At 44.2% G+C, this 19,262-nt stretch overlaps 1 protein-coding gene across 1 annotated transcript in view; it reads left to right on the top strand.

Annotated features, from left to right (window-relative positions):
* Window positions 1–377: 377 nt before the first annotated feature.
* LOC121601187 (muscle calcium channel subunit alpha-1-like) overlaps window positions 378–19,262 on the top strand; it is a gene marked incomplete at its 3' end in the record, with an annotated part of 135,057 nt that continues 116,172 nt past the window's right edge. Inside the window, exons 1-2 of the mRNA XM_041929988.1 lie at window positions 378–550; window positions 732–1,067. Coding sequence (XP_041785922.1) covers window positions 775–1,067 — 293 coding nt within the window. The remainder of the gene's footprint in view (window positions 551–731; window positions 1,068–19,262) is intronic.

Raw genomic sequence — 19,262 nt, forward strand, 5'->3', positions numbered from 1 at the left:
ACTCAGCAGTTTCAGACACGCTTATTTCACACAGAAAACGTCGCATTGCATTCCAGTCTAAAAAAATTAATGTTTTCGGTTAAGCAAAATCACCAACTACCAATTATTTTGGTTACTATTTTCAGCAAAATAAATAGACTTTATTAATTTTCTTGATCGATCGTTATAACAATTGCGTGTAGAAAGTTTTTAGAATTTTCATGAATACTTCAACAAGGTTTTAAGACATTTGAAGTCAAATAATGAGAACTAAAATCTCATGATACACAACCACATATAAGATACAGTTTTTTGTACTAATGTTAGAAAGAAGACTGAAGCTGAGCAGAGCGTTGAATGTCGATGAGCAAACCAGAAATCAGTCTTTCTTTAGATCTTGTGAAAATCGGTGGTTGTAGCGGATCGCTCATACGTAGGATTACCAATTCCTCTCTCATACTCTCATTCGGTGCGGTTTGCTCTCAGTGCTCTCTAAGCAAATTTGTGTTGGATTGTTAATTCCGTGGCCAAGTCAGTAATCTTTGAGGAAACTGCTGCGATTTTTTATTGAGTACGCTTTGTTGATCAACGACAACAGTTAGCAAGTGGAATATCATTGTTTTTTTAGAAGATATGCGTCACCATGTTGTGTAACATGATACTGTTTGATTAATGGATAAAATGATTTTAAAATCATTTAAGTCTTTGCTTAAAGAACATAATTTGCTCAGAAGATCTTGTTAATTCTCTAGATTGGTTTGATTGATAATGGTTGTGTGATTTGGTGCGAACAATATGGATGCCAGCACGAAAAAATACAAAACAGCCACTGTGTCATCGATGCCAGCGCTTGATGAAACCGTGCATAAAACTACATCTCCTGGGGTGACGCCCGTGGTTAGCACAGTGCCTCAAACTACCGTAGGAGCGGAAGATCCATCACTAGCCGATGCCGGAGCTAGCAATCAACCGAAACGTCCCCTTAGACGACCGGGAAAAGTAATCCCCGATCGCCCGCAACGTGTATTTTATTGTCTTACTTTGAAAAATCCTCTGCGGAAGCTGTGTATCAAAGTGGTAGAATGGAAGTATGTGATAAATAATTTGAAAGTATTGATGTACGAATTGCATGTATTATCTGTAATGTGTGCGGTAGATCTTTAATGTTAGATGTAATGTAATGGAGATTAATGAAAAAAAACTTGGTTCCTGCAAACAATAAAACACATTGATACTAACTAAAATAGCTCACAACATTCTCGTAGGTGCACAAAAACAAGTGTGCAGTAGTTATTTTGTTTCAAATAATCCTACACAAAGTGATATTGTAAATAGTTTGCTCGCGAAAAACACGGTATATGCTTTACCGAGAAATCTGCGTCAGTCGAATTACACTTTTTTCGGCTAAACATATTTGATTACTTGTTTTTTTTTAATTTAGTAGTTTTTTACACCTAATAATTTATATAATACGATTTGAAAAGAAGTTTGATATGTCTCGCTTTTAAGCAGATACATTGATATTTTTTTTCCAAAAATGTAATTTAAACTGCATTTAACACTTTTTGAAGCAAATTGTACTGATTTGACATTTGATCCGTCAAATAAAAAAGAAACGCATACCTCTGAATCCGCGCATATCGAGAACCGCTTAACTGTATTTATAACTGCATAGAAACTATATTTAATAAAATATCAATGTGTTTCAACCCAGAAATCAATGCACTAAAGAAGAAAAAGGAAACATTATTCAGGCGGTCCCCCAGATACACGGTACCTCTTATACGCGGATTCGGAGATACGCGATTTTCCAAATTTGACAGTTCTTTGAGCAAATTGTACAGATTTGACACATCCATTGTGAAATACCAAATAAATTCCGTATTGATCGAATCTAAAATACCATTTCAAAAGGTTCAAAACTGTTCAATTCAGTAGAAACATATCAATTAATTAATTTGGTGCCTAAAACCACCCCCTACTTGCAAAATTGCACGAAAATTAGTGATATTTTGGTTGTAAATCACGAGATTCGACTTACGCAGAAATTCGAGATACGCCGATTTTGGTCCCCATTAACCGTGTATCTCGGGGCCCGCCTGTAATCGCAATGAAAACTCGTTACAATTTAAATGATACTTATATCTTTTTTGGGGTCGCTTCATTAGCTGGCGATTGCCTCCTTAGGCCCGTGTCTGTGCTCCAATGCATGAGATTTTATCGCACGTGCAGTCAAATGCTTTTTCGATTCATTTTACTATTATTTTGATGATTTGAATAGATTAATGCTTATAAAAAAATAATTTCAGGATGTTCCGAAAACACCCACAAAATTAGTTTGATAGATAAAACCGGATGCGGTGTCCGACGTAATCATTTATTTGAATCCGTCGTACGACGAAATCGCACGTCCGACGTTATCTGTCAAATCTCATGTAAAATTTTGACAGCCCTTTCGACAAAATCACATCCGATGGAGCACAGACACGGAACTTAGCAGGCTGACCAGACGTACGGTATTTATCGGGACAGTCACGTTTTTTACCGAATATTGTATGTCCGGTCGTATCTGTAAAAAATCCCGATTTGTCCTGGTTTTATACGTTCTGGGCTAGTTAGAATAAACATTAAAATGTGTTGCTCTTGTCGGAAATACATACCAAACGGCATTAGAGTACATTGTGAATCAGAATAAGCGATACAGGGTTTTACAGTCCAATAAACAACATTGGAATACAATGCCCGATTTAGAATACAATGCCCGAACACTATTGTCCTCTATTTGTTAATACTTCAACCCGCTTTTTGTACACTGTTCATATGATTTAAATAATTATTGACTTCGATTAAACAAATTTCAAAAGATTCCATTAAATAAACGTGTGTTTTCTAAATCAGACATTGCATTAATAAGTAGCACAGTTGTTTATTAGACTGTAAAACCCTGTAGGTTACCTACATGCTCGTTATGGGTTCAAGCCTAGAATGGACACTCCCCGCGTAGCAAGGATTGACTATCAGGCTGCGTGGTAATGAATTATGTCTCGAAGCCTGTATAGGCCGGCATGTCCACGTAGGACGTTACGCCAAATATAAGAAGAAGAAGGTACCCTTCATAACGAGTAAAGAGTTTTTCGCATAACGAGCAAATCTAAATGCTCAAGAAATAACTGTTGATCGCGTAAACCCCCTACGTTGAGTGTTGTATCCTTCGTTTCTGTAAAAAAAAATCTTAAAGGTGTTTTACAATCATCTCGCTTGGCTTGTTTTATTGCTTTACCCTGTTCTAATATTGTGTAAGCGTGGGTTGACTATTTTATTTGCCGTCGACGGGTGCTTGGTTCGTTCGCGTATCTAAACCGTTGAACACGATTTTATTTATTTCGGATAGCGATAATGATTCCTAAGTATGATGTTTGGCTAGACTGAACTGTTGATTATTCTGCGCCATCATATTGCAAAGTTTGTTCAGCTGAATTCTTTATAGAAATCTGAACTTAATTTATGATACGCATATTCGTATCGCGTTTCCTGTCTATCTTTTATTATTTTGGGTAAATATAAAAAGGCCGGTCTGGTATTTGGGCCTGTCTGGTGGTACAGTCGTCAACTCATACGACTTAACAACACGACCGTCATGGGTTCAAGCCCCGAATAGACCGTGCCCCCATACGTAGGACTGACTATCCTGCTATGGTAACAATAAGTCACTGAAAGCCAAGCTCACTTCACTAGTGGGTTCAAGCAGGCCTTGACCGACAGCGGTTGTTGTGCCAAACAAACAAAAAGAAGAAGAAATATAAAAAGACGGCTTGCGAAGTATGTTGATTTTACGAAATCTTACCTTATCTTTCTCAACTTCTTTTCTACCTTTAACAATAACTGACCGTTAAGTTTGAAAATGAGATCGTCCTTGCGATCGCTCGTAAAGAGAAATTTATCAAAATGAAATCGATAAAATTAAAAGAGTCGCGTTCGCAACAGTTTCTTTGACCAAAAATACACCCACATCTCTATGGCCACCTATCCGGGTAGGTGATACATTTTATTAGGGAATTGGTATTTTTATTGGTGAAAAATATTTTATTTAACTTATTTTATGCAACTTTAATAACAAAGCTTCTTTTTATGTTAAAAAAATACGATGTATGACTTTTAGTTACGTACATTTAAAGCACAGTATATAGTTCAACTGATACTAATGGACCGCCGTATCGTCCCGACTATCGGGGCAATTATTTCAATCTACAGTCTGTTCCCGAGTTACGCGGTTTGTGCGTTCCCGAGGAATCCGCGTAACTCCGCACGGTTTTTATTCAAATCAAAACTCCTTTATCTTTTTTATCGCTCATAGAAAAATTCTGAAAAATTTATACAATACGTGTAACATACAGTTCTCAAAGCTTTTGCAGCCATTTTGCTGTGAAAATTTTGTAAAGTACTGAAAAAAATATTTTTCACATTTTGTAATTATTTTCAAAAAAATCCTGTCAACTTTGAAAAACTATAACTAAAAAACGGTAGCGAGTTGAACCAATCGATGAACAGTTATAGAAACTGCATTAGTTTGTTTAATTTTCATCATAATATTGTACCAATATTGGATTACGCATTCAAAAGTTATAAGCCTCCAAAGTCGCTGGCTACCCGGGTAGCCCGGTTGCCTGGAATATGATGTATTTTTGGTTGCCAGTGACAGCCCGCTCCGCAAAGCGACGGAAGGCGTTATGGCGTTCTGAGAATTTTATCATGCCTTCCTTTTCTCTCCAACGGCAAATTTGTCAAGCAGCTCGTCGAGCTACCCGTCCCTGGCTCCGCCTCGTACCCCTCGCCTGAGCGCGCTGCCGTAGGTTTGGATGTGTTGGTGCATCAGACGGCCAATCGCTGTCAGCCGTCGTCCGTGCTTTTCCCTCCATAGCGCCATCTCTTTCTCGTGTGTGGTCAATGCTCGCGAGCTGTCGTGGCGCCTAAAAATGCCGTTAACAAACATTGCGGCGATGAAGTTGCATTTTCACAAATCAAACCAAAAAATCGCAATGAGTTCAAACACTGAAATATAAAAATGACTAAGGAATCGCTAGTTTCCGCAGGAGGGTTTGCTGTGCAACGCGCAGAATCCTAATCCGCATTAACACGTTCAGTCCGGCGCTGATTTTCATGAGCTTACCGTTCCGCCTGCATCTAGAACGCAAGCTGATTGTGGAACCGGTATACTGGAAAGTTCACTGGCTGTCCCTGGGGCCTGCCATCGTGCTGAACGTGTTAAGCAGTAAGCATAGCACTAAGATTTTGCTTTCGCCTGTTGCAAAAACTGTTACCCGATTACATAGATATGCTAAGCATCCTGCGCATGGTTGTGAGTGTGCGTGTGTATGCAAAACTGTCGCCGAATGTATGCTCTTCCGGAATGTTATGATCCATATGTCAAAGAAAGAAAGGTGTTCATGAAAGGCGGAAAGACGAATTGAGGCCCCTGTAAATGGTAACTGATGACCGGGAGGAGGGGGTACTGGCACACAGCTGTTGGGAGATAAATTGAACATTATACTTAAATTGCAGGCGGATGGAGGGGGGATGGATGGATTGAACATTATACTTCTCTAGCCACGGGGAACCAACGACCATCTTTCCGGGGGCCCTTGTCGCTAATACTCTGTCCACTTGTAGACATACGACATACTACAGACTAGAAATCTTCGGCGACCGCCTAGTCCGCCTACCGTTAGATCCACCGCTGGTTCATGACGGTGTTTTTTTCTATCGTGGAGGTGCATCCTTCCCCCTGCCTGCAGCGTATGCATCGAGCAGGAGACAGTGTGGCAGTATGCAATTTGCCCGCTGGATAGGAGCGGTCCCGCGGCAACGCCATCATTCCGCACATCTTAACAGCATGCCCGTCATGGGTTCTAACCGCGTATGAACCGTCCGCCGTAGCAAAGGCTTACTATCCGGCTACGTGGTATTCAAGTCCTGAAATGGCCGGCATGATCGCATAGGCTATTACCCCAACAATAATAATAATAATAAGAAGAACTTAGCATAGCAGTTCACATCTGGGGAAGAGTTTGTCTTGACTTTTTTGCTGCCGGGCTACCGCTGTGACGCGACAAATGCACGGAATGCACTCGACCAAAACATGAACCTACCGATCCGAACTCATTCCAAGGCATTGCTGGTCAATCGGCGTCACGATACCGACAAGCCAACAAGACGCCCGATTCTGGACGGACTGGTGCAGCACCATATGCGCACCGTAATAAACAAATCCAGAATCCTCTTTTGTATGAATTCAATTCAAGTTTTGTTTCTAGTTGCGTCCGCTAGCTGAATTAGAAATAAATGTGCAATATATCACACGCACGTTTGCTTAGATCGTGTGTCTTTTTAATACCCCCAACAGCAGAGCCGATCGCAAAGATGCCAATGCCAATGGTTGTGTTGTCTCTCAGGTAGCGAGATCGAAAATGCATGGACTTTGTAGCCGCAGCGGATGAAAATGTACGCATCAGAATCAAATAGTTTTGGGGTTTCCAAACGCACGCACACACACAAACACACAAACACGCGCGCGCAAACTCACACACAAATACGCGCGCGCAAACTCACACACAAATACGCGCGCGCAAACTCGCACACACATAACACACACACACATACGCGCGCGCGCACATGCATGAACGCGCGTACGCCAGCACGCACGCACACACACACGCACGTACGCGCGCCCGCGAGCATGAAAGCGCGCACGCCAGCACGCACCCACGAAAGCGCGCTCGCGAGCACGCACCCCCGAAGTCGCGCAAGCACGCACTCCCCCCCCCCCCCTACAAGACCACCCCCCCCCCTCCACGCATGATCGATTACGGCTACCTTCTCGGTAGAACGGCTGGTTCAGGTTTCTTGTAGCGCATCCTCATCCCTAGCGCCGGGCGGGGTGGGGGATCGCGACATGATAGAGTGAACGGTCACTTTCCCCGCGCTGTGTGTGTGTTTGTAACGAGACCCAAAAACTCGAGACAGATTTCGGCACATTAAAAAAAAAATTATAGCCACTATACATTGTGCTACATGATGCTTAGAAGGTCGTTGAAGCATCAAACATGTTCAAATTAAAAAAATATTAGATTAGTGTTAGACGTTCTCCTACGCTTGTTTTAAATAGGCTTCTTCACCCTCAGTTGGCAGGGGCATCGAATGGTCTCATCAGCAGCGGCACGAAATAAAATAAACCATCAATACACCGATAACACTTTGAATCCCAATCCAGCTTCTCCCACAGCGCCTCAAAGGTCATACACAAATAAATAAATGCTAACACCCACCAATAACAATACACTACCGCTGTTAATGACCCCGCTGCGCAAATTCGAGCAGTTTCCAGCGCTGGAATTGTACCAAATTCTGCGCTGGCCAGCGCAGATTTTGGCTGGTCTCCCGCGCTGGACTTCAGCGATTCCTGCGCTGGGTCGAGCAAATTTAGCGCCATCTGTTGGCGAAATGAACGAACTATTTATGGCGGCGGAGCAAAAAAAACGGTCAAAAAATTTAAAAATATTGGCGCCCATTTTCTCGTCCGCTTCTTCTCCCTCCCTCGCCCTGCCTTGCCTTACTTGCGCTTCTGCCCGTGCCTTCCGCCACCAGCTGATTGGCTGTTGCGGTGTATGCGTTGATACTCATATGTGCATTGCGGTTGTGTATTGTTATTGGTGGGTGTTAGCATTTATTTATTTGTGTATGACCTTTGAGGCGCTGTGGGAGAAGAGTGTCGCTGCTGATGAGACCATTCGATGCCCCTGCCAACTGAGGGTGAAGAAGCCTATTTAAAACAAGCGTAGGAGAACGTCTAACACTAATCTAATATTTTTTTAATTTGAACATGTTTGATGCTTCAACGACCTTCTAAGCATCATGTAGCACAATGTATAGTGGCTATAATTTTTTTTTTTAATGTGCCGAAATCTGTCTCGAGTTTTTGGGTCTCGTTACAAACACACACACAGCGCGGGGAAAGTGACCGTTCACTCTATCATGTCGCGATCCCCCACCCCGCCCGGCGCTAGGGATGAGGATGCGCTACAAGAAACCTGAACCAGCCGTTCTACCGAGAAGGTAGCCGTAATCGATCATGCGTGGAGGGGGGGGGTGGTCTAGTAGGGTGGTGGGGGGGGGGGGAGTGCGTGCTAGCGCGACTTCGGGGGTGCGTGCTCGCGAGCGCGCTTTCGTGGGTGCGTGCTGGCGTGCGCGCTTTCATGCTCGCGGGCGCGCGTACGTGCGTGTGTGTATGCGTGCGTGCGTGCTGGCGTACGCGCGTTCATGCATGTGCGCGCGCGCGTATGTGTGTGTGTGTGTTATGTGTGTGCGAGTTTGCGCGCGCGTATTTGTGTGTGAGTTTGCGCGCGCGTGTTTGTGTGTGAGTTTGCGCGCGCGTGTTTGGGTGTTTGTGTGCGTGCGTTTGGAAACCTCAAAACTATTTGATTCTGATGCGTACATTTTCATCCGCTGCGGCTACAAAGTCCATGCATTTTCGATCTCGCTACCTGAGAGACAACACAACCATTGGCATTGGCATCTTTGCGATCGGCTCTGCTGTTGGGGGTATTAAAAAGACACACGATCTAAGCAGACGTGCGTGTGATATATTGCACATTTATTTCTAATTCAGCTAGCGGACGCAACTGGAAACAAAACTTGAATTGAATTCATACAAAAGAGGATTCTGGATTTGTTTATTACGGTGCGCATATGGTGCTGCACCAGTCCGTCCAGAATCGGGCGTCTTGTTGGCTTGTCGGTATCGTGACGCCGATTGACCAGCAATGCCTTGGAATGAGTTCGGATCGGTAGGTTCATGTTTTGGTCGAGTGCATTCCGTGCATTTGTCGCGTCACAGCGGTAGCCCGGCAGCAAAAAAGTCAAGACAAACTCTTCCCCAGATGTGAACTGCTATGCTAAGTTCTTCTTATTATTATTATTATTGTTGGGGTAATAGCCTATGCGATCATGCCGGCCATTTCAGGACTTGAATACCACGTAGCCGGATAGTAAGCCTTTGCTACGGCGGACGGTTCATACGCGGTTAGAACCCATGACGGGCATGCTGTTAAGATGTGCGGAATGATGGCGTTGCCGCGGGACCGCTCCTATCCAGCGGGCAACTTGCATACTGCCACACTGTCTCCTGCTCGATGCATACGCTGCAGGCAGGGGGAAGGATGCACCTCCACGATAGAAAAAACACCGTCATGAACCAGCGGTGGATCTAACGGTAGGCGGACTAGGCGGTCGCCGAAGATTTCTAGTCTGTAGTATGTCGTATGTCTACAAGTGGACAGAGTATTAGCGACAAGGGCCCCCGGAAAGATGGTCGTTGGTTCCCCGTGGCTAGAGAAGTATAATGTTCAATCCATCCATCCCCCCTCCATCCGCCTGCAATTTAAGTATAATGTTCAATTTATCTCCCAACAGCTGTGTGCCAGTACCCCCTCCTCCCGGTCATCAGTTACCATTTACAGGGGCCTCAATTCGTTTTTCCGCCTTTCATGAACACCTTTCTTTCTTTGACCTATGGATCATAACATTCCGGAAGAGCATACATTCGGCGACAGTTTTGCATACACACGCACACTCACAACCATGCGCAGGATGCTTAGCATATCTATGTAAAAGGGGAGCAGTTTTTGCAACAGGCGAAAGCAAAATCTTAGTGTTATGCTTAATGCTTAGCACGTTCAGTTCGATGGCAGGCCCCAGGGACTGCCAGTGAACTTTCCAGTATGCCGATTTCACAGTCAGCTTGCGTTCTAGATGCCGGCGGAACGGTAAGCTCATGAAAATCAGCGCCGGACTGAACGTGTTAATGCGGATTAGGATTCTGCGCGTTGCACAGCAAACCCTCCTGCGTAAACTAGCGATTCCTTAGTCATTTTTATATTTCAGTGTTTGAACTCATTGCGATTTTTTGGTTTGATTTGTGAAAATGCAACTTCATCGCCGCAATGTTTGTTAACGGCATTTTTAGGCGCCACAACAGCTCGCGAGCATTGACCACACGCGAGAAAGAGATGGCGCTATGGAGGGAAAAGCACGGACGACGGCTGACAGCGATTGGCCGTCTGATGCACCAACACATCCAAACCTACGGCAGCGCGTTCAGGCGAGGGGTACGAGGCGGAGCCAGGGACGGGTAGCTCGACGAGCTGCTTGACAAATTTGCCGTTGGAGGGACAAAGATGGCATTATAAAATTCTCCGAACGGCATGATTTGTTCCGTCGCTTTGCGCAGCGGGCAGCGCAGATTTTGGTACATTTCCTGCGCTGCAAACTGCTCGAATTTGCGCAGCGGGTAACTTGCGCTTCTGCCCGTGCCTTCCGCTGATTGGGTGTTGTGGTGTATGCGTTGATTCATGTATGTGCATTACGGTTGTGTATTGTTTTTGGTGAGTGTTAGCATTTATTAAATTAGTGTGTGACCTTGAGACGCTGTGGGAGAAGCTGGATTGGGATTCAAAGTGTTATCGGTGTAATGATGGTTTATTTTATTTCGCGCCGCTGCTGATGAGACCATTCGATGCCCCTGCCAATTGAGGGTGAAGAAGCCTATTTAAAACAAGCGTAGGAGAACGTCTAACACTAATCTAATATTTTTTTATTTGAACATGTTTGATGTTTCAATGACCTTCTAAGCATCATGTAGCACAGTGTATAGTGGTTATAATTTTTGTTTTAATTTGCCGAGATCTGTCTCGAGTTTTTGGGTCTCGTTACACACACACACACAGCGCGGGGAAAGTGACCTTTCACTCTATCATGTCGCGATCCCCCACCCCGCCCGGCGCTAGGGATGAGGATGCGCTACAAGAAACCTGAACCAGCCGTTCTACCGAGAAGGTAGCCGTAATCGATCATGCGTGGAGGGGGGGGGGTGGTCTAGTGGGGGGGGGGGGAGTGCGTGCTTGCGCGACTTCGGGGGTGCGTGCTCGCGAGCGCGCTTTCGTGGGTGCGTGCTGGCGTGCGCGCTTTCATGCTCGCGGGCGCGCGTACGTGCGTGTGTGTATGCGTGCGTGCGTGCTGGCGTACGCGCGTTCATGCATGTGCGCGCGCGCGTATGTGTGTGTGTGTGTTATGTGTGTGCGAGTTTGCGCGCGCGTATTTGTGTGTGAGTTTGCGCGCGCGTGTTTGTGTGTGAGTTTGCGCGCGCGTGTTTGGGTGTTTGTGTGCGTGCGTTTGGAAACCTCAAAACTATTTGATTCTGATGCGTACATTTTCATCCGCTGCGGCTACAAAGTCCATGCATTTTCGATCTCGCTACCTGAGAGACAACACAACCATTGGCATTGGCATCTTTTCGATCGGCTCTGCTGTTGGGGGTATTAAAAAGACACACGATCTAAGCAAACGTGCGTGTGATATATTGCACATTTATTTCTAATTCAGCTAGCGGACGCAACTGGAAACAAAACTTGAATTGAATTCATACAAAAGAGGATTCTGGATTTGTTTATTACGGTGCGCATATGGTGCTGCACCAGTCCGTCCAGAATCGGGCGTCTTGTTGGCTTGTCGGTATCGTGACGCCGATTGACCAGCAATGCCTTGGAATGAGTTCGGATCGGTAGGTTCATGTTTTGGTCGAGTGCATTCCGTGCATTTGTCGCGTCACAGCGGTAGCCCGGCAGCAACAAAGTCAAGACAAACTCTTCCCCAGGTGTGAACTGCTATGCTAAGTTCTTCTTATTATTATTATTATTATTGTTGGGGTAATAGCCTATGCGATCATGCCGGCCATTTCAGGACTTGAATACCACGTAGCCGGATAGTAAGCCTTTGCTACGGCGGACGGTTCATACGCGGTTAGAGCCCATGACGGGCATGCTGTTAAGATGTGCGGAATGATGGCGTTGCCGCGGGACCGCTCCTATCCAGCGGGCAACTTGCATACTGCCACACTGTCTCCTGCTCGATGCATACGCTGCAGGCAGGGGGAAGGATGCACCTCCACGATAGAAAAAAACACCGTCATGAACCAGCGGTGGATCTAACGGTAGGCGGACTAGGCGGTCGCCGAAGATTTCTAGTCTGTAGTATGTCGTATGTCTACAAGTGGACAGAGTATTAGCGACAAGGGCCCCCGGAAAGATGGTCGTTGGTTCCCCGTGGCTAGAGAAGTATAATGTTCAATCCATCCATCCCCCCTCCATCCGCCTGCAATTTAAGTATAATGTTCAATTTATCTCCCAACAGCTGTGTGCCAGTACCCCCTCCTCCCGGTCATCAGTTACCATTTACAGGGGCCTCAATTCGTTTTTCCGCCTTTCATGAACACCTTTCTTTCTTTGACCTATGGATCATAACATTCCGGAAGAGCATACATTCGGCGACAGTTTTGCAAACACACGCACACTCACAACCATGCGCAGGATGCTTAGCATCCCTACTAGCAATGAGAATGAAAAAGTGTGCGACTTTCAGGCGAGGGGTATGTAGAAGCATGGGGAGACGGTTGGAAATACGAGGAATTACGCGGAGGCGCGAACGTGTTTTGGTTTCTACACAGTTTTTGCACTCACACAATTACACATGTGTGAATGTGTGCGTTCACTTTCAGCCTACGCGCTCAGTTTGGGTTTCTCGCAGCGGCATGCGGCTATCGGTGTCTCGCTCGCACTAGTGCAGCGAGTGTTCCTCTGTGCGCTCCTTTTCTTGCCACCACACGAAATCGTCAGTTCAGCTCAAGCGTTCGCCGTGAAAGGCCGTGCGCGTGTTAGCCTAAGTCCCGGGCGATCGAAGATTCGCTAAGTGTTGAAGTGTTGTGCACATTGAAATGAAGCTGCGCTTATTTTTCACCATTTATCTTGAATGTGTGATTTGCGCTGTTTTATTTCAATATTTGTTTACTGCATTGAACAGCAACAACGGTATTCATGCAGTTAGACGGCTATTTTGAATAAGACGACTTTTTAAATATAAATAATGTGTGTGATTTTGGGGCAAGATTGTGTGAAGCTATGTGCGAAAATGCCCCTTTATTTGCAATAAAAGTGATAAAATATAAACCAAGTTTAATGTGTTCAAGTTTTTGTTTTGATTCGGGTGCACCAAATCCGAATGAAGGGAAGCGCACAGCGTGCTACGAAAGAAACAAGTGGGAGGGGGTGTCAGTCCAGCGCAGCGCAATTCGCTGGAATCAAGTGGGAGGGGGTACCAGCTCAGCGCAGCGCAAGCCGAAAGAAACGGGGAGGAAGGGGTATGATAAAACAGCGCGAGCGAGCGTTCTTTACAGCGAGAGCGCCTCGTGTATTTTAAAGGCAAGCAAGAGAGCGCATTCTCTCCGTGGTAGCGCTCCATCCGCCATTTTTAATTTCGAGCCCAAAACAACGGACTTCGGATCCGATCTTGGGCCGGGCCCCCACCGCTTGTTTCTACCTACCCCTCGCCTGAAAATTTCGTTCTCTTTGTCTGTCGGGATATCTATGTAATCGGGTAACAGTTTTTGCAACAGGCGAAAGCAAAATCTTAGTGTTATGCTTAATGCTTTACACGTTTAGTTCGATGGCAGGCCCCAGGGCGGTGCCAGTGAACTTTCCAGTATACTGGTTTCACAATCAGCTTGCGTTCTTGAAGCCGGTGGAACAGAATGTTTAATGAAAATCAGCGGGTTGAATGTGTTAATGCGGATTAGGATTCTGCGCGTTGCACAGCAAACCCTCCTGCGTAAACTAGCGATTCCTTAGTCATTTTTATATTGCAGCGTTTGAACTCATTGCGCTTTTTTGGTTTTGATTTGTGAAAATGCAACTTCATCGTCGCTATGTTTGTTAACGGCATTTTTAGGCGCCACAACAGCTCGCGAGCATTGACCACACACGAGAAAGAGATGGCGCTATGGAGGGAAAAGCACGGACGACGGCTGACAGCGATTGGCCGTCTGATGCACCAACACATCCAAACCTACGGCAGCGCGTTCAGGCGAGGGGTACGAGGCGGAGCCAGGGACGGGTAGCTCGACGAGCTGCTTGACAAATTTGCCGTTGGAGGGACAAAGATGGCATTATAAAATTCTCCGAACGGCATGATTTCTTCCGTCGCTTTGCGCAGCGGGAAATGGCCAAAAATTTTGACCACACACACTCTCTCTCCCGGTGCTTTCCCCTGTCCTCTCTTTCTTGAGGCCCCTTCCTCTTATTTGCGCGCGCCGCTCGCTTATGTGCGATAGATCATCAGCTGATACTGGTATATGGTAGGGTTGTAGTTGTATCTTGAATTGGCGATTGGTACATATATATGTAGTGTATTTGGTATTACCTGTGACCTTGACGATGCGAAAGCCGATCAATTCTGAGGTTGAAGCATTATTTGTGCTTTGCTGGTGGTTGCCGTTCCTGATGTGGCCATTTGATCGCCATGTCGATCAACGGTTATGAAGCCAATTTCAAACGAGCGAAGGTGAAGAAATAGGGTAAATGTACCAATAGTGGTGCAATTTGTAGTGGTACTGATGTGTTTTAATGGATTTAAAGTGTCAGGAAGGACAATTTCTGAATATTTTAACACATAGCAATTGAAATATCTTTTATCTGCGCAATCACAAATCATTTTCACCAGGAAACAAATCAAATTTTCGAAAAAATATATTTTTTTGTGACTGCTTCGTTGTACCTATAATGGTGGTATGGTTCCTATAGTCGTCGTATTGTGTTCCTATAGTGGTGGTAAACAAAGATGCCTTAAAAACAGTGTATAATATCAATTAAATTTAGTTTCGATGCTGTTTTCGTATGAATAGCAAGGATTACTGCCATAATATTGGTTTCTTGCGTAATTTGATGGTAAAAAATGTATAAATTTGATTGATGAAACTCTTGACTAAAGTACTGCATCACACCTGTCCTCAACTCATACCCAGAAGAGTTTGCTTGATTTGAAGTCGATTTTTCACTCAGTAGAATAAGCGAATTTTGGCCTTTGTTAGGTAAATTATTTACAGAAAACTCATTTTTGTTGCTTATTTTAGTGAAAACAGTACGAAATGTCAAAAATATTCTCGAAAAAATCTAAAACGACTTGTTTTTATTGATTGTATAACTATAACCACTATAGGAACATGCCTGTTTTGTGTGCCTATAATGGCACTATGGTAAAAAACACTTAAAAATGCATAAATATGGTCAAAAGCCAATGAATTTGAATAAAATAATATCATTTGATAACAATTATGTTAAAAAAACTAATAATTGCGTTGTTATGTGGTCATTTAGAACGTTAACAAAAATATGAGTATCGTTATGAAATCCTAAGGATTTTGGAAAAATGTTGACACATTTCACAAAATAATGGATTTTTCGGTCACTCAGTAACGGAATGACCCCATTTAACTTTAAAACCCTTTGTAAAAGGTTAAAGAACATTTCACACTAACGTAAATAACTTAATTACTTTTAATTTGCCATATGAAACCACATTTTAGTGCCACCACTATTGGTACTAGCACCACTATAGGTACATTTACCCTAGTTCCGTACCGGATTTTTTTTATCATGTGTGATACTCCAATACTGATCTCGACCCGATGTAAGCTGGTTTTATCGGCCGTATGAGATAATGTATTCATGTGTTAAAAAATGTCGCAATTTTTTTCATTCCGGATTTACCCGAAAATTTACCCACAATTCAATACGATTTAACTATTTTAACTGATTCCTCATACAACGCTTGGAAAGAAGTAAACTAGCTTCGCCAATTCTTTTATCTCCGCTCCCAGCCATTCATCACCCGAACCACCCATAACCTCATCATTCCATCCACATGCAACATTTGGACATTTCCCCCTTCTTTAGCAGCAAAGGTCTCACCCGAAGCTCCTACCAACTGCTTCTTTCCATTTTCACTTTTCTTTTTCTTCTATTTTTCGTGCCCATCTACCTGGTCATGCCAGCCAATGCAAGCTTTAGCATCTTTTTTAGTACCACACACCCCGCTGGCCAGTCCTTACTACAAGGGGACGGTATATATGAGACTTGAACCTATGACGGGCATGATATTATCATCCTTTATGTATTCTTTATTTACAATCCTTAAATCTGAAATGCATCCAGATACCTTTCCTGCCGTGTCCACACAACGATAATACAAAATGTGCGATAAAACGACTCATGAACATCGTTCAACAGCTCTTTGGTTTATTTCTTTTAAAACATGATTATAAAGCCACATACATAGGAAAGAAGAAAAAGAAAGCCACATACAAAAACACATGCGGGGGGGGGGGGCACTCTTGGTTCCGTGTCAAGATCCTCACTGATCATCACACGCTGACATCACACGCTGACAGCGCCTTTTTCAACGGTGAGCCCTCAGGATCGGGCCGTGATCTGTGCACATCAGTTTGAACGTGTAAGCAACTGATAATAAAACGTTAGAAATGAACTCTCTCACCCGCAGGTACCCATCTTCTACGGGTATGACATTGCCTACCCATCGCGGACAGGCGAGTATGGTACGCTACAAGCTACCAGATCCACCAGGTTAATCCAATGTAAATGCAGTCTGCAAAAATCCAGACAAAATCCTCTAGTGCTGCTCCAAACTACCTATATGTCATCATTTTTATTCCCCCTTTAAAAATGTGTAGTGTTTTATGAGAATATAAACTAGATTTATTTATCTTAAATGTTGAGTAAAACCCCCACATACGAGTGGAGGCCCTAAGCAATCACATAAATGTAGGTGTGGTTGTAGCGTCTAGCAGGGAAATGCTCTAAACTAGAGAAGGATTGAGTAGCAATTTTACTTGCGAGCGGGGGGTGGGTTTCATTTTTGGGGTCCCTCAAGACCACGGCGCCCCACGCAGCCGCTTAGTTTGCTTAGCGCTTATTCCACCCCTTCACACAAACGCGCATTTCAAAACACCTAACATATAATTAGGCATATCGATGTATAATGTTTAATGTAGGCGCACTTAAGATTAAACTTAACTCGTTAACATAAAGTGTGTTCAATTAACACAATAACACTATTAACGTGATGTCGTGATGTTTGTCGCCTTTCCGGGGTTATTCAGTGGCATGTTGGTGCTGCTAGCGAGCGGTAGTCGATGAAATCGATACACCTGAGGGAATATAAAACATTTGCTTTAGAGGGAAGATAAAACAACTGATCTAGATGTAGCGATAGCATCTAGAAGGAACTCACTTGTGGGATTTTTTCTCCAGCCAGGAAATTTGACCACAATCAGTAGTGCGGTCGTTTCGGTCCTATTGCTGTTGCAGCTATTGTGAAGCTGAGGATAATGATTCGAAGGGTTGAATTCCTTTCCCGAAACTTATGAACGAGCGCTCGACACCGTCCGGCGGCGCAATCGGGGCACCCGGTGCCACCTGCGCCTCTAGCGTGTTGTGCTGGTAGAGCCCGACTCGTCGCCGTACAGCTTCCGGGGGATCTTCTTGAACGGTTCCTCGTAACCCCACTTTCCAGGATAGAGGAAAATTGGCTGCAAAAAAAGGAATATACACCATGATAAGTATCCTAATCCCTAGCCCCAAACAATCTTCTTCTTATTTCGTGGTCCGCTTACATACCGAACATACCGAGTCATATACAATGCAACGTACAGAGGCCAACATCTGCGGCAGGCCCATATCGTTTCTGCATTACATCTGCAAGTTAAAAGAGGCCATAGGCTATTAAAAAAGTGTTTTTTTTTATCACGATTGTCGAAGGATAACACTTACCCGCTGTCTTATGCTGTGTTGTTCATCACACCACTTTCCTACGCCGGTACATGCACGTACCGCTTCCGACGGAGCCAGCACGCATTGGGGAGGACTTCTACCACTTACTTTAGCTAAAATGGCACTTACTTACGTAAAATTAAGAACTTAATTATTAAACAAAACTTACCACACTTGATCAGCCAACAACACTGTTCACGTTTTTTTTACACACACAACCTAACTTCTACATTGACAGCAGCCGCAGAGCACCACACAAGCAGAACACAACGAAAGGTGTCAGGCGAGACGTCAGACGATCTTAGGCGAAGGGTAGGAAGGAGATCAGTGGTGAGGGACGTGAAAGCTCAGCTCGACAGAATCGCTATAGGAGGAAGCGAGAAAACTAAACAAATTAGAGCGAGAGGTACCTCACCAACCCTCGCATTGTGTGCCATTTGCCATTTGTAATTTTTTCTGAGTATTTAACTTTTCTTAGTAAGGTTCTAGACACAACAATGTCCCCTATTTTCTGATTAATTGTTCACTAATATCACAGGACACTTGGGTAAAATGATAAAACTTAATAACTATATTTTCATACATATGTTCAACAAATATACTCAAAGGACAGAGGCTCACTCGACGTCCTTCTTACTTTTACGGCTCACAGGGTAGTGCTCGGCCTTCTCCCTACATCCTTCAGCTAAATGTTAGCTAATGTTAGTACCCAACTAAAAAACTTAAGGTCCTTACCCGCCATGCAATTGACAGCGATTTGCGAGGGCGCGCGAGGGCTCGCACGCCATACAAGTTCCATTTACAAATCCATTTTAGTCGTTAGATTCCTAGAAGAAATATTATTTGGGGAGAAACGTGGTTTTAATTGGTTAATGTGCATCCTCATCTTTCTTTCACTTTCAATGACAACCAGGTACAAAACTCTCCTGATTCTCTCGTGGATAACTCCGGCAATCCATCTCCATGAATTCCGGCGAAAGACTTTTACGTAAACCCGATCAGCGATGTTGAAGTGTCGTACACGTCCACATGAAGTAGAGACAGTTGAAGTTGGTTTGGGAACGGGTCGCAGCAGTTTCATACATGTTCGGATCTCACGGCCAAACATTACCTCTGCTGGTGATTTACAGTCTTCCAATTGTTTATTCGGAATACTCCTATTGGTCATCAGGAAAATATCCAAGGCTTCTTTAGACGACACTCCTCCCTCGCAGATCTTTTTCAACGCCCATTTTAGTGTGTCCACAAATTATTCTACTTGGCCATTTGATTGTGAATGGTACGGTGTGGTTCGCATGTATTCTATTCCGTTCACCGTACAAAATTCTTCAAAATCTCCGCTAATGAACTACTTACCATTATCACTCACTAGGACATTAGAAATCCCCAATCTTGCAAAAAACCTCGTAGCATCTTAACCGTTGCGCTCGACGAAGTGCGTTTGGTTTGCAGTATCTCCGGCCACTTGAAAAACGCGTCAACGACATCCGCAAGTAGAAACATCCACCTATTGGCCCCGTGTAGTTGACATGTACTCGCTGCCACGGCTTTTATGAG

This window comes from Anopheles merus, unplaced genomic scaffold (assembly GCF_017562075.2).
Source record: "Anopheles merus strain MAF unplaced genomic scaffold, AmerM5.1 LNR4000036, whole genome shotgun sequence".
Taxonomy (NCBI): Eukaryota; Metazoa; Arthropoda; class Insecta; order Diptera; family Culicidae; genus Anopheles; species Anopheles merus.